The sequence below is a fragment of the Ictalurus furcatus genome, chromosome 24 (assembly GCF_023375685.1).
Source record: "Ictalurus furcatus strain D&B chromosome 24, Billie_1.0, whole genome shotgun sequence".
Taxonomy (NCBI): Eukaryota; Metazoa; Chordata; class Actinopteri; order Siluriformes; family Ictaluridae; genus Ictalurus; species Ictalurus furcatus.
In genome coordinates, this window is record NC_071278.1 from 7,324,086 (window position 1) to 7,338,687 (window position 14,602).

The window sequence follows — 14,602 nt, forward strand, 5'->3', positions numbered from 1 at the left end:
CTTGACTTCTTTGGTCGACCATGGCAAAGCCTGTTCTGAGTGGAACCTGTCCTGTTAAACTGCTGTATGGTCTTGGCCACAGTGCTGCAACTCAGTGTCAGGGTCTTGGCAATCTTCTTATAGCCTAGGCCATCTTTATGTAGAGCAACAATTCTTTTTTTCAGATCCTCATAGAGTTCTTTGCCATGAGGTGCCATGTTGAACTTCCAGTGACCAGTATGAGGGAGTGTGAGAGCGATGACACCAAATTTAACACACCTGCTCCCCATTCACATCTCAGATCTTGTAACACTAACAAGTCACATGACACTGGGGAGGGAAAATAGCTAATTGGGCCCGATTTGGACATTTTCTCTTAGGGGTGTACTCAATTTTGTTGCCAGCGGTTTAGACATTAATGGCTGTGTGTTGAGTTATTTTGAGGGGACAGCAAATTTACACTGTTACACAAGCTGTACACTCACTACTTTACATTGTAGCAAAGTGTCATTTCACATGAAAAGATATAATCAAATATTTACAAAAATGTGAGGGCTGTACTCACTTTTGTGAGATACTGTATATTTCCATTGATATTTTACATTTTTTTAGTACAACTAGGTGACTAGGAACAGGAAATTGTTCAACCATGACTTCCTGTTTCACACGGGTATAAATATGAGATAACACATAGTCCAAATTCCCCTAGTCATTCATAACAATGGGTAAGACTAAGGAATATAGCTGTGATGTGCGGCAAAAGGTTGTTGAGCTTCACAAAATGGGAAGTGGCTGTAAGAAAATAGCACAAGCATTGAAAACGCCCATTTCCATCATCAGGGCAATAATTAAGAAGTTCCAGTCAACTGGAAATGTACTTTTTTGAATTGAAGAAGTTAGTTGCGTCTTGGGGTCAGAAAGTCTCCAAAACTACAATCTAAAGTCACCTACATCACCACAAGTTGTTTGGATGGGTTTCAAGAAAAAAAAAAGCCTCTACTCTCATTCAAAAACAAACTCGAGCATCTTCAGTTTGCCAGACACTACTGGAACTTCAAATGGGATCGGGTTCTATGGTCAGATTAAACCAAAATAGAGCTTTTTGGCAATAAACACCAGAGGTGGTTTTGGTGCACACAGAGGGGTAGCCATATGGAAAAGAACCTCATGGCCACGGTTAAATATGGTGGTGGCTCTTTAATGTTTTGGGGCTGTTTTTCTGCCAGAGGACCTGGACATTTTGTTAGGATACATGGCATCATGGACTCTATCAAATATCAACAGATATTAACTGAAAACCTGACTACCTCTGCCAGAAAGCTTAAAATGGTTTACTTAAAAATGGTTTACTGACCACAAAATCAAGGTCCTGCCATGGTCATCCCAGTCCTGTGACCAGAAAAGCATAGAAAACCTGTGGGGTGAACTGAAGAGGAGAGTCCATCAGCGTGGACCTCGAAATGTGAAGGACCTGGAGAGATTCTGTATGGAGGAAAGGTCTCAGATCCCTCGCCATGTATTCTCCAACCTCATCAGGCGTTATAGGAGAAGACTCAGAGCTGTTATCTTGGCAAAGGGAGCTAGCACAAAGTACTGACTAAAAGGGTCCCAATAATTGTTGCACACTTATTTTTAACAAAGATATATATGTTTTTTTTTAAATATATATATATATATATATATATATATATAATTGCTGCACATGTACATTAAACAAAGATTTGTTTATTTATTTATTTATCTGAGTATTTTTAGTGAATTTTTTTTAAACAAAAGAGCAAAAGGTTAAACAATAAAGACCATTTTTCACAGCCTTCTTTGCTCATATTTACCAACAGTAGGGTGCCAATGCTGTTCTGATTATTTCAGGTGCTGCATTTAATGGGTTGATCTCAGGAGTTTTCACTTATTGGCATGGCCCTGGTTGTGCTTAACGACATTTTAACTGCTTATGTACACTATGTTTGTGTGTAACCTCATATTTATACTAGAGATGCACCGATGTGTCAGCCGCTAATCGTTATCAACTGATAAAGGCTATTTTTCCTGCTATGGGCTATCGGCCGATAGTTTAAAAACATCCGATGAGCAGGGCCGATTATATCCTGTCAATACAAAGAGGGCGGGAAAACACATTGATTTTGTAAAGAAGATGTCTCTTGTGTGGAATGATGACAAAACTGCAGTTTGTAAGCTCTGTAATCTCTGCACTGCTAAAAATTTTACACCAGAAGTGGCAGCAGTGAAGCGGCATCGAGTCTAATTCCCTGATACCCGTACCCCCCACCCTCCCTACTCGTGCTACTCAGGCTGAATTAAAGGGCCGGTACACCGTTGAAAGCTTTAAATGAAGATGAGTTGAATATCAACTACGATATCACTCTGAATAATCGGTTATCGGTATCGGCTGAGAAATTTAGTATCGGTGCATCTCTAATTTATAACCCTGGGAGGGAGAAACAGTAGAGTTATTGCACTGTAAAAAAGAAAAGTTGACTTAACTTAAAATTTCAAGACAACTTCCTGAACAGCATTTTTTTTTAGTTTACGCAACTCAAGGTTAAAAATGGAGTTAAGTGAAGTTAAGTTGAGTAAACTCAAAAAGTTGTCTTGAAATTCAACTTTTCTTTTTTCTTTTTTTTTTTTTTACAGTGTGGCGACTGAGAGCATTTTTTAAAATATAGACTTTTATTGGAAAAAAATAGGCTGAAAATAATTCTTTCACGTTTCAGAGTGTTATGAAACGGGAGTTGAGGCAGAAGCAAGCGCAGATCATCGTCTTTATTTTGAAACAGAAATCAGGACACATAAAACACTCTCTCTATGGGACAAGATAATCGAGGTTAAACAAGAAACTGGATGCGAGGCAGGGAACAGAACAGGACACGCAAACAAGACCACTTAGCATGCGTAACACATTCACCATTACATTCAGTTATTCAAATATACTGCACGAAGTGCACAGCAACACAAGGGGTTTAAATAACCAACATAATCATGCTTGAGTACAGACAGCTGGAACCAATAATGAGACACCCTCGAACATAAACCAATACCGGAACAGGAAGAGAACAAACCAAAACAAAGGCATGTGTCCATATGCAACAGTTCAGTCTCGCGCACGCGCGCTCTCTACAGCCGTGCCGCAGTGCCATCTGCTGGTGAGAGCGTGACACAGAGAGTACATTATATGAAAGATCATATTATTTTACACACTAAGCTTCCTGGACCAAAAAAAAAAGAATCTGTCATATGTGTAATTTCTTTCCCCTCACTTTAATAACAAAGCCTACCCTGTTATTAAACAGTTAATATTTAATAACAGGTCAAAAACAGATTTGGCCTTAACCATCACATAGTCATGCTGTCATCTGACAATTCACTTCAATTCAATTTTATTTGTATAGCGCTTTTTACAATAGACATTGTCTCAAAGCAGCTTTGCAGAAATGTCAACACGGTATACAGATATTAAAGGTGTGAATTTATCCCAACTGAGCAAGCCACTGAGTGGCGACGGTGGCAAGGAAAAACTCCCTAAGATGTTTTAAGAGGAAGAAACCTTGAGAGGAACCAGACTCAGAAGGGAACCCGTCCTCATCTGGGTAACAACAGATAGTGTGAAAAAGTTCATTATGGATTTATATGAAGTCTGTATGGCCTTAGAAGCAGCCGTAGTCCCAGCAATTGGAGTAGATGAGAGCTCCATACAGAGGTAGGACATCCGAAACGGATCAGGCAGGTCCGGAGAGCAGAGAGGATCTAGTATCTCCATAAAATCGTGTGTGGCTCGACAGAAGGAGAGAGGGAGAGAAAAGATTATTAGGACTGTGCTTAGCATAATAGAAGGTCTAGTCAGGGTAAGCTTGAGTAAACAAATACGTTTTAAGCCTAGACTTAAACACTGAGACTGTGTCTGAGTCCCGAACACTAATTGGAAGACTGTTCCATAACTGTGGGGCTCTATAAGAGAAAGCTCTTCCCCCTGCTGTAGCCTTCGCTATTCGAGGTACCATCAGATAACCTGCATCTTTCGATCTAAGTAGGTGTGGCGGATCATAGAAAACCAAAAGGTCGCTTAGATACTGTGGCGCGAGACCATTTAGTGCTTTATAGGTTAATAATAGTATTTTATAATCAATGCGAGATTTCACTGGGAGCCAATGCAGTGTGGATAAGATCGGGGTGATGTGGTCGTATCTTCTGGTTCTAGTTAAGACTCTAGCAGCTGCATTCTGGAATATCACAATATCACTGTAGTAACACTTTCTATGAAGCCTGTGCTTATAATGAATTATAGCCCCATTTATAATTATTTATAAGCAAGTATTACTGCTCTATTATTACTGCTGTTACTGTTATGTTGTTGTTATGTTTATGTTATTACGATACCTGAGGCAGAAGCAAGCGCAGGCAATACAGATGCTGGAAGGCGAGGATCAGGCTGAAGGCGAACTTGAAAACAGGCAGAGGTCAGGCGATCGGCCGAACAGACAATACTAGGCAGAGAATCGTGGTCAACAGGGTAAACAAAGTCGATAACCAGAAAAGTAAACATGAGATAAGTCTTGGAAATATGACAGAGACTAGGCAACTGAGCATAATACTTCGCGAAGTCATAGTGTTCAAAAGGTCTCTTATATAGTGTGGTTGTGAGTGCTGTGAATAGGATGCAGGTGTGCATGATTAGAGTGAATGTTAGTGTTCTGGGAATTGCGGTCCATGGCGGACATGTTTGTAGGCTGCCGTGCAGGATGGGAAATGTAGTCACTGGTTTGCTGTGATATGACAAAAAATGTAGGTATAACTGTTATTATAACGACGTATAGGTCTTTATGTGTCGTTATAAATGTGTTTATAGAGCAGTAATACTTGCTTATAAATAATTATAAATGGGCTGTAATTCATTCTAAGCACGGGCTTCATAGAAAGTGTTACCATCACTGTTATGCTTTGCTTTGGCATGAGGCATAAAACAACAACCTCCAGATTCTGGCCAATGATCCAGTTTTATGTTTGCAATTGCCCAGATGCGCAACCTATTAACATTCTACAATTAAGTGTTGCTATTGGTGGATGTGACAATTTATTTTTATTTATTTTTTTGTTATCTAGAGAGCTTTTTGTTTTTTTTTATCTTTTATTTTTCTTATGAGAATAATTTTTAGAGAAAAGGAAAGTAGTGTTTCTAGCTGTTTGAAGGGAAAATTTAAAGAATTGCATGCAATGTTTATTTTTATTAAAAATCTTACCCATTGTCTTGAAAGGTGCCAATAATTTTGGAGCTTACAGCAAATCATTTCTTTTTTAACATTTGTGAAGCAAGTGACTGACAAAAGCCTGCTAGCTTAATTTTAATCCACTATGAATTTGTCAGAGGCTTTATCAGTTGTTGGTCTATGGTATAGATCTAGGTGAACGTGGCATCATCTTTATACCCAGCTGCCAATAACCGTCCCCAGGACGTCCCCTAAATGGCCTCTATGAACGTCCCCCGAATGTCCATGTGTAGGGTCCCCTTCACGTCCTATGGACGTAAAGGGGACATTCACAGGATGTCAGCGGCCATTCGGGAAGCTTAGGGGACGTTCACATTCGAACACATTCATTGCAGGAGTGGTGTTATGATTTACGTTATGACTCTGACGTCCTCGGTATGTCCGCCAGCGAACGTTATAAACCGGACCAAAATGCAGACCTAAGTGGACGTTCGTGACGTCCGGGGACGTCCCCTGTTTGCTGGGTATAGCTGTGCTCAAAAATTTACACACTCCTTGCAGAATCTGCAAAATAATGATTGTTTAAAAAAAAAACAAGAGATCATAAAAATAGAATTTAGTTGTTTATTTAGTCCTTCCCTGAATAAGCTATTTCACATAACAGATGTTTACATATAGTCCACAAGATAAAATAATAATAACTGAATTTACACAAATGAACCAGTTCAAAAGTTTACACACGCTCGATTCTTAATACTGTGTGTCATTACCTGGATGATCAACGACTGTGTTTATGTTTTGTGAGAGGCATACATGAGTCCCGTGTTTGTCCTGAGCAGTTAAACTGCCCACTATTCTTCAGAAAAATCCTCCAGGTCCTGCACATTCTTTACTTTTCCAGCATCTTCTGCATAATTGACTCCTTTCCAACAGTGGCTATATGATGTTCAGCTCTAAGGACAACTGAGGGACTCGTACACAACTATTACAAAAGGTGCAAACATTCACTGATGCTCAAGCAGGAATACGATACATTAAGAGCCTGGGGGTTTAAACTTTTGAACAGGATGATTGGTGTAAATTGTTATTATTTTGTTTGACGATCTTAATTTTTCATTTAATACTGCCCTTCAGAAGCTACATAAGATATTTACGTTTCCCAGAAGACAAAATAACAATTTACACCTATCATCCTGTTCAAAAGTTTACACCCCACCTTGCTGTTTTGGGGTTTTTCTTCACAGCTCTCACAATGTTATTGTCATCAGCTGTTGTTGTTTTCCTTGGTCGGCCTATTCGAGGTCTGGTTGCTCAATACACCAGTGGTTTCTTTCTTTTTCAGAACATTCCAAATTGCTATATTGGCTATGCCCAAAGCTTGTGCAATGCTTGTGATAGATTTTCCCTCTTTTCTCACCTTCAAAATGGCTCGCTTTTCTCCCACAGACAGCTCTTTAATCTTCATGTTGGTTTATCCTTTTTAACAACAAATGCAACCTTCACAGCTGAAACCAAGAGTAGATGTTCAAAGCTATTTATATTTTAAACAGTCAATCTAACAGATCTGACCTGGGCAACAAGAAACACTTGTCAGTCATGTTCCAATATTTTTGCTCAGCTCCAGATTGGGTAGTCTGATACAAAATGTGCTGTGTTGTATGTCGTTGAACACCTCTACATATAAATACCAGGAATTAAAAGCTGAAATTTTAAACTCTCTTCTCATATTCATCTTTTGATCTCAAACCCAAATGTCTTCAGTCTACAGCAAAAACGCATGAATTGACCTTGTGTTCCAATAGTTCTGGAGGGGACTGTAATTGCTATTGCATCTTGAGGGCATTTTAATCTAAAAGAGGAATGTAATATTTAAATTATATCTGTATGGTGTGTGTGTGTGTATGTATGTATGTGCAGGTTCTGAGAAACATGGTGCACTGTGCTGACCTTAGCAACCCCACTAAGCCTCTGGCAGTGTACCGGCAGTGGACGGAGCGCATCATGGAGGAGTTTTTCCGGCAGGGAGACAAGGAACGTGAACGTGGGATGGAGATCAGCCCCATGTGCGATAAACACACTGCATCTGTGGAAAAGAGTCAGGTACATACACAGTACACACAAACACATGCGCGCACACACACACACACACACACACACACACTAGGGATGTATGAATACATTATACAGATTAAACAGATAATGTGTTCTAAATGAATACAAATGCAGATATGAATAGGACGTGCACTATACATTGTTTTTTTTAGAGAAGTTTCACATTGCGACTAGATGTGTGCATCGGGACTGGAATCCCACAGCATGAAGCAGAAAAAAAAAAAAAGTCCTGTAATGCAAACACAAGGTTTTTAATTTCACACGCTGCTTTAAAGGCGAGTGAGGGTATGGAGTTAGTGGAGTTAGTTGCCAGGGTTCAAACAGTCCAAACAGACCACACACTGTGCACAGGACATCATATCTCTCATTGGGTCGCTAAAAAATGTTTTTATTAATTTTTAAAATATGAACTTATGCGTTGATTGAGCATGTTTTCGTAACTCTGAAACAAATGTTTTCCAAAAGGAAATCTTCTCAGAAGCACTGTACTGAAATTCCATTTGGATTAATATTAACTGTCTGTCACGAAATGGTGGCTGAGACGGAAGCAAGTGCAGGTATGGCAGTTTAATCAAACAAAGTCCAAGGATTAGACAGAAATCAATATTCAAAGACATGCAGAGGTCAGGCGATCAACCAAACAGGCAAAACTAGTCAGGGCAGAGATTCGAGGTCAACAGAGTAAACAAAGCTCAAAGATGGTGTGAGTGTGTGTGAGATTGGATTCAGGTGTGTGTGATTAGAATGAGTGTGAGTGTTCTGGGAATTGCAGACCATGGTAGCCATGTTTGTAGGCCACCGTGCAGTATGGGAAATGTAGTCACTGGTTTGCTGTGATATGACAGTGTCCCATCTTCTTAGTACAGTCTGGTAGTGTGTCCAGTGAACTTTCTGATCTTTCTGAAATGTAACATACCCAAAAACTGAAGTAAATCTGATACAATACTAGATGATGGCTATTGTTGTCAACTACGAACAACAGCTACATGATTTGCGAAAGACCTTGTTGTTTTGAAACGTTGTTGGTCATGTTAGTCGCGTTAGATAGAAGATAGAAAGCTGGCTCTGGTTCAGGAGTGGAATAAAGTTATGTGACTTAAATGTTATGTGACTTTTTCAGAAGTCCAGTGTTTCCAGGGCACAGTAAACAAAATAAAACACAACAACAACAATTAACACCAAGCCAAAACCATTTCACTGTAGATCACACCGTCTTCTGGTTTAAATATAAATATGAATACAGATATTAATATTTGGAGTACTTAACAGATACAGACAATGGCATTGTGCTACCTTATTAAACGAACACTGCAGAATTTGACTCAATCAAATGGCTATTACTTTTATTACTTTATGGTTATTACGTTTACTGGTAACACTAATACATACATTATATTATCAACCCAAGCTCATTGTAAATTTATTGGAACGTTTTATAAGACATTTTGTTAGTTTTCATACAAGTAAAGCAAGAACAACCGTGACCATTAACTCCAACAGGAGCCCTAACTAAATCTGCAAGAACACATATTATTAGTAAAGAAACTAAGATTGTATAGTACATTTTAATGAAATAATCGTGCTGTTTCATGTGACTTCTGAGCATAACAATAGTCAAAAGTATATTATGCATAGCCCGTGTCAAAAATGAATCACTGTTTTGAGAAAAATAACCCTATTTAATTGTGTTTCCATGAATAGTAATCACCAATTGAACGTGTACACATGCATGAATAGTTCATGATATGAATAGTGCTGCAGAGTCAGTCGAGTCGCTTGATTCATAAAATTGGATGATATGGACTTTCTCACATTCAGCCAAAAGCACACCACAGTCATTTGGCCGAAACCATATGCAAGGCGAATATATCCCCAGGGCATGCAGTTCTCCCACTTTGCTAAAGTGATCAGTAGTAAAAAGGCAGTTTTCTGAGACACGCATTTCTGTTTGGTATCTTGCCTAGGCTTGTAAGGAGGAGCCTTAAGGGACTCCAGCACAAGAGGGAGATCCCTAACCAAGCTCTTAGGGAATTGTGGTGGACACAAAAGCCTTGTCCTTTTCAGAAAGGCTGGGATATGTTTATGAGCATTCAGAGAAATGCCATCCACAGTGCTGTGGTGCACTGTGATGGCTGCCATACTGTATATACTGCCTGAGTAGATGAGAACTTGCTACTGCCCAGCAGTCTCTGGAGAAAAGTTTTTGGAACTAAAGCTAATTAGATCCTGTGATTAGATCAAGTTTTTGGAACTAATTAGATCCTGTGATTGGGTGCACATGATTTGTGGGACACCTTCCATCTATGTGCATATAAGTCTTAAAAACACCAAGAACAAGGATACTGTATATTATATGCTTAGTAGAGGTAGAACATAATGATTTGTATCTGTTTAGTGCTCCAAACATCCGTAAACATAAATCTGTACTCAGATTTAAACCTGAACCTAAACCAGTAGGGTTTTTATTTATTTATTTATTTTTATTAAATAGTAACCCTTCTTGTATGCCCTCACAAACACTGGAAAACCAGAAACCCGGAGGTAGAAAGGTAGATATTTTTTTTTTAGAAAGTTAGATTTTTTTAATTGATTTTGTTATTTTTTCCCATCAAAATACTGTATATTCCAATTTACCAGTTTAAAATAACTGTTTCTTGGTAACAAACAATGAAACATACACTATATGGCCAAAAGTATGTGGACACCTGGCCGTCACACCCGTATGTGGTTCTTCCCCAAACTTTTGCCACAAAGTTAGAAGCAAACAATTGTATATTATATATATTCTGCATGCTGTAGCATTAGTTTCCCCTCACTGGAACTAAGAGGAACCCAAACCTGTTCCAGCATGACAATGCCCTTGTACACAAAGCGAGCTCCATGAAGACATGGTGTGTTAAGAAATCATTTAAGTGGAAGAACGCGAGTGTCCTATACAGAGCCCTGACCTCAAAACTACTGAACACCTCTGGGATGAACTGGAACTGGAGCCTCCTCGACATCCCCGACATCAGCATCTGATCTCAGTAATGATCTAGTAGGTGAATGAACACAAATCCACACAGCCACGCCCCAAAGTCTAGTGGAAAGCCTTCTCAGAAGACTGGAGCACATTATAACTGTAAAAGTGGGACCAACTCCATATTAATGCTCATGGTTTTGGAATGGGATGTTCAACAACTTGTGATGATCAGGAATCTACATACTTTTGACCATATAATGTATAATGATTTTACCTTTTGGGGTGGATGGTTGACCACTGAGAGGTACACTGAGAAGTGTACAGATTGATGGAGACACTGGGATGTTATAGTTTAAATAATGTGATATGTGTTCATTAACCCTTTTATAGAAAGACCAGGTTTTTAGTGTACTCGCTGTGCAGCGCATGTGGATGTTTGTGCCTGCTAATCCAATTTGTGTGTTTTTTTTAAATTATATTTTGGTATTTAAGTAAAATGCTAAATTAGTAACTGGTAGTTTAGTCATTGGAAAAGTGGCTGTACAAGAAGTGTGCAAGAAGGGATTGCCGAATTCCCGTTTCCCCCATTTTTCCATTGGTCAGGATGTTACACTATGTTGAGAGAGTAGTTTATAAAGTGATTTAGAGAGTAGTTTATAGTTCTTACCTGTTATATTTATTCTTGTAATATGAGTGGCTTGTAACTAATGGAGTTAATGGAGCTTCAGTTATGAATAGATGGTTGATTTTAACTGCAGATATTCAAATGTTCTGATAATTATGGCATGCACATGCTATCTTGGAATATGTGTGAAGCATGTTTCTGTGGTGTTAGAAATAATAGGCATTCCCCTCAGTTGGAAATCTGGACTTCGACTTGCGTCGAACTGGACGCAATTCATGCAGGCAAAGTAAATAACTAATTTTATACGATATAGCATTAACTACATTGTGTAGAATAAGAAGTTCACTGTAGATGACAGAAAATAATAATAATAATCATAATAATATTCAATTAAAGTATAAATAAACCAAAAATATACTATAGTAAAGAAACAAAGTACAACTACTCAAGCATTTCCTACCCCTGGGATTATGCCAAATAGGTGTGTTCACTTTCTCACTTTTTGTAGTTTGTTGTTGAGTTGTTGAGATTACTGTAGGGTGATTAAACAGTATTATTAATAGAAAGCATGCGGTGCTGTGAACTGCAAACACACAAAGCTACTCATGAGCTTGGAGCAGTGAATCAAGCATGTGGAGAAGCTTCCATCCTGCACACACTCAGCAGTGACACACGCGTGCTTTGGCTTTTCAAGTTGACTTCTTAGACTTTAATGGTGGGAATAAAAGGGATGTTCCTACAACACTTTTTGCACTGATGCATAGGAAATGTTCGGTGCTGTGGATTGCTAAGCACCATCCAACACCGTTTTTAAAAATGGCTGCCACGGCTACTTTTGCGTCTGTCAGCAGCATGTGCGAGCTGGCAGAGACCAAACCAGATCCGTTTGTGGACCTTTCTGAGACCGGAGCCAGAATTTTGAACTTTTGAATCAGGGTCCAAATCTGCCAACTAAGCATACCATGTCAGCATCTGCACTGCCATGCAGTCAGCACAGAATATATCAGAGTACCACACTGTAGATGGTCAGCGCTGAGGTATTGAGCACATAGCTCGTGCCCGTCTATAGCTTTTAAGAGACAGACAAGTGCCATCTACACAAGTGCTAGCATTGCACCATAGACTAACTAGCCAAGTGAAGAGAATGAAGGGTCTGTTGTGTGGATGGAAAATGGGTATTAGCAGAAATCCAACTGACTTAGCACTGACTTAACACTCTCAGCCTATCATCACATAGCCACAGGCCTGCTAGCAGGACAAATGAGAGCTAAAGTGTCACTTTAATGTGCAGAGAAGGAACAACTACAGAGTGAATGTTCATAGAGATAACCTAGCAAAGTTAGTAATAGCTAATAAGAGTTGCAATGCTAACAAAAAAAGGCCTACTTGAAACCACCAGAAGGCATGTGTTTGAGAGTCTCATAAGCATGATGTCTCAAAAACAAGTGGTTAGATGTTTGGATCAATTCCAAAATCTAATCAGTTCATCTGCTGGTTACAATTATAATTCCACATAAATCCTGCAAACAAGATCAAGGTCACAGTAAGGTCAAATATCTGAAATAGCTTTTATTCAATAGCTTCCTTACAGTTTGAAGGGCATACAAATTAGTAACAAGAAGGACTAGACTTGATGGTGGAGGAAGCATCCTTGTCAAGGCCACTGGCTTTGAGTTATACCTGTTTTGTAATACATTCAACTACTTGCCAGGGATTTCTCCTGCTTTCCTTTAGGAAAGCAACATTTAGATTTTGGTCGTATATTCTCCCCTGTGGATGTGGTGATAAGCTGGTTTCGGCTGGTCAGTAGACACCAAATCCTGCCCAATATGTTTTTTTTTCCTTCTTAACTCAAGCCCAAATCCTTACCAGCCAATGAGTCTGTCATTCTTTGCATCAGTACTACAGGGTTAGCTGTTAGCATAAACATTAAGCATTAACTTTAGTAATCTACCTCTTGACAGATTACAAGGCAATTTCAGAAAAAATACCTGATGGGCACCGAAGGAAAAATTATTTGAAAATTAACCTACTTTTGCATTTATGAAAATGAAATTTCCATGATCCATGAAACAGTTCAACTTGACTTCTTATTGGTTATCGGGAGTCGGGATTTGGAAAGCTTTCTGACAGCCTCATTTTCTCAGCCTGAACCTGGAATTGAGGCACATGGCAAGATAAACTTGCCACATGTCCCAGCAAACGAGGTTTTGTAATCCAAATCTGACTTTACATTTCAATTTCTAATGATTTGAACTCATACATTGTAACACCAGTTTCAGTTCTATTAAAGATTAGGAAGAGATGAGATGTGCATTTTACATGAACCCAGCTATACCCTCATGCTCGCTGATGTGTGATAAAATCTGCACCTGCCAAGTCTAACCAAGCGCAGAACCTCATAACCTACCTTTTTTCTTATTTTTTTATAGGTGGGCTTTATTGATTATATCGTGCACCCTCTGTGGGAAACATGGGGCGACCTAGTGCACCCTGACGCTCAGGATATCCTGGACACCCTTGAGGACAACCGGGACTGGTACCAGAGCACTATCCCCCAGAGCCCCTCACCCCCTCCAATCACTGACAATGAGCTTGACTCCTGCACAAACAAGTTTCAATTCCAGCTTACCTTGGAAGGTGAGCCAGCTGAGGAGGCTGGACCCAACCACAATCATATAGGTGGCACTGAGCAGGAGGTGCCAAAGGATCTGAATGAAGAAGAGAATCCTGGGGGAGGACATGATGACGGTGGTGGAGAGGAGGCAGTGGCAGCAGAGAGGGGGGGGAGAAGGCGACTGCAGGTTCAGTCAGTGGTGGAGGAAGAAGATGAGGAAAGACATTCAGATGGGAGTCCAATAGAGGAGGCAGAGGACGAAGAGGAGTCATCTTTCTCCCCTGCTGACGATACGTGAGGCTCAGTAGCTGTCAGGAATAATGCAGGAGTGCAGGTGGTCCCACAAGTACTTTCTTTTTCTCTGTACCTTACCCTCTACTTCATGGCCATACCATGAACAAAACAATATTTCTGCACCAACTCAATAAAATGATTAATTTTATTTTTCCAACAAAAAAAAGAGGAAAGAAAATAATATTATCAGAGAAGTAATTCACACAGCAACTGTAGATTTGGAATGGGTGCTGGGCTCCTTTATAGAAGAAGGTAAGAGTTGATATATGAATATGGAGGAATGGAGGAATACAGTTTTCGTGGTGTTTCAAATGGGCCATTTAGACCATGTAGCACTCTGGAATTTTGGTAGATCCCCATACGTATGTGCATTTATACCAACATCTAGACGCAAACATACATATACCCACACATCAACAAAACAGTTTCAGTCTAATCTAATCACAAAAGTTATGTGCACACACCTGGGGGAACTTTGAAGGGATTTGGGATCTCTTTGGAAAAAGCCATCTTAAAAGGAATACCAACAATTTTCCATCTCAGTAGTTGTCTTATTGCTCAGAAACAGCTTTTAATGTATTCGTAATAGAGACTGAAATCCTCGGAATTTACGCATTAGTTAAATCAGAGTGACTTATTTTCCATTTCTGTCGGAAATAAACACATAAGGACACCTGCTGCAGAGAGGCAGAAGCTTTGGCTGCTGCTGTGGAGGTGGGAGGATGTGGAAGTGGAAGCATGAGGATCAAGTTCAAGCGGCACAAGACTGGACCTGTGGTGCAGGTCTGGCCCCT

At 39.6% G+C, this 14,602-nt stretch overlaps 1 protein-coding gene across 2 annotated transcripts in view; it reads left to right on the plus strand.

Annotated features, from left to right (window-relative positions):
- pde4a (phosphodiesterase 4A, cAMP-specific) overlaps positions 1 to 13,992 on the plus strand; it is a 72,564-nt gene extending 58,572 nt beyond the window's left edge. For both annotated transcript variants that reach the window (XM_053612304.1, XM_053612305.1), the window contains 2 exons: positions 7,116 to 7,298; positions 13,330 to 13,992. In XM_053612304.1, coding sequence (XP_053468279.1) covers positions 7,116 to 7,298; positions 13,330 to 13,812 — 666 coding nt within the window. In that variant the 3' untranslated portion in view covers positions 13,813 to 13,992. The remainder of the gene's footprint in view (positions 1 to 7,115; positions 7,299 to 13,329) is intronic.
- The last annotated feature ends 610 nt before the right edge of the window (positions 13,993 to 14,602 follow it).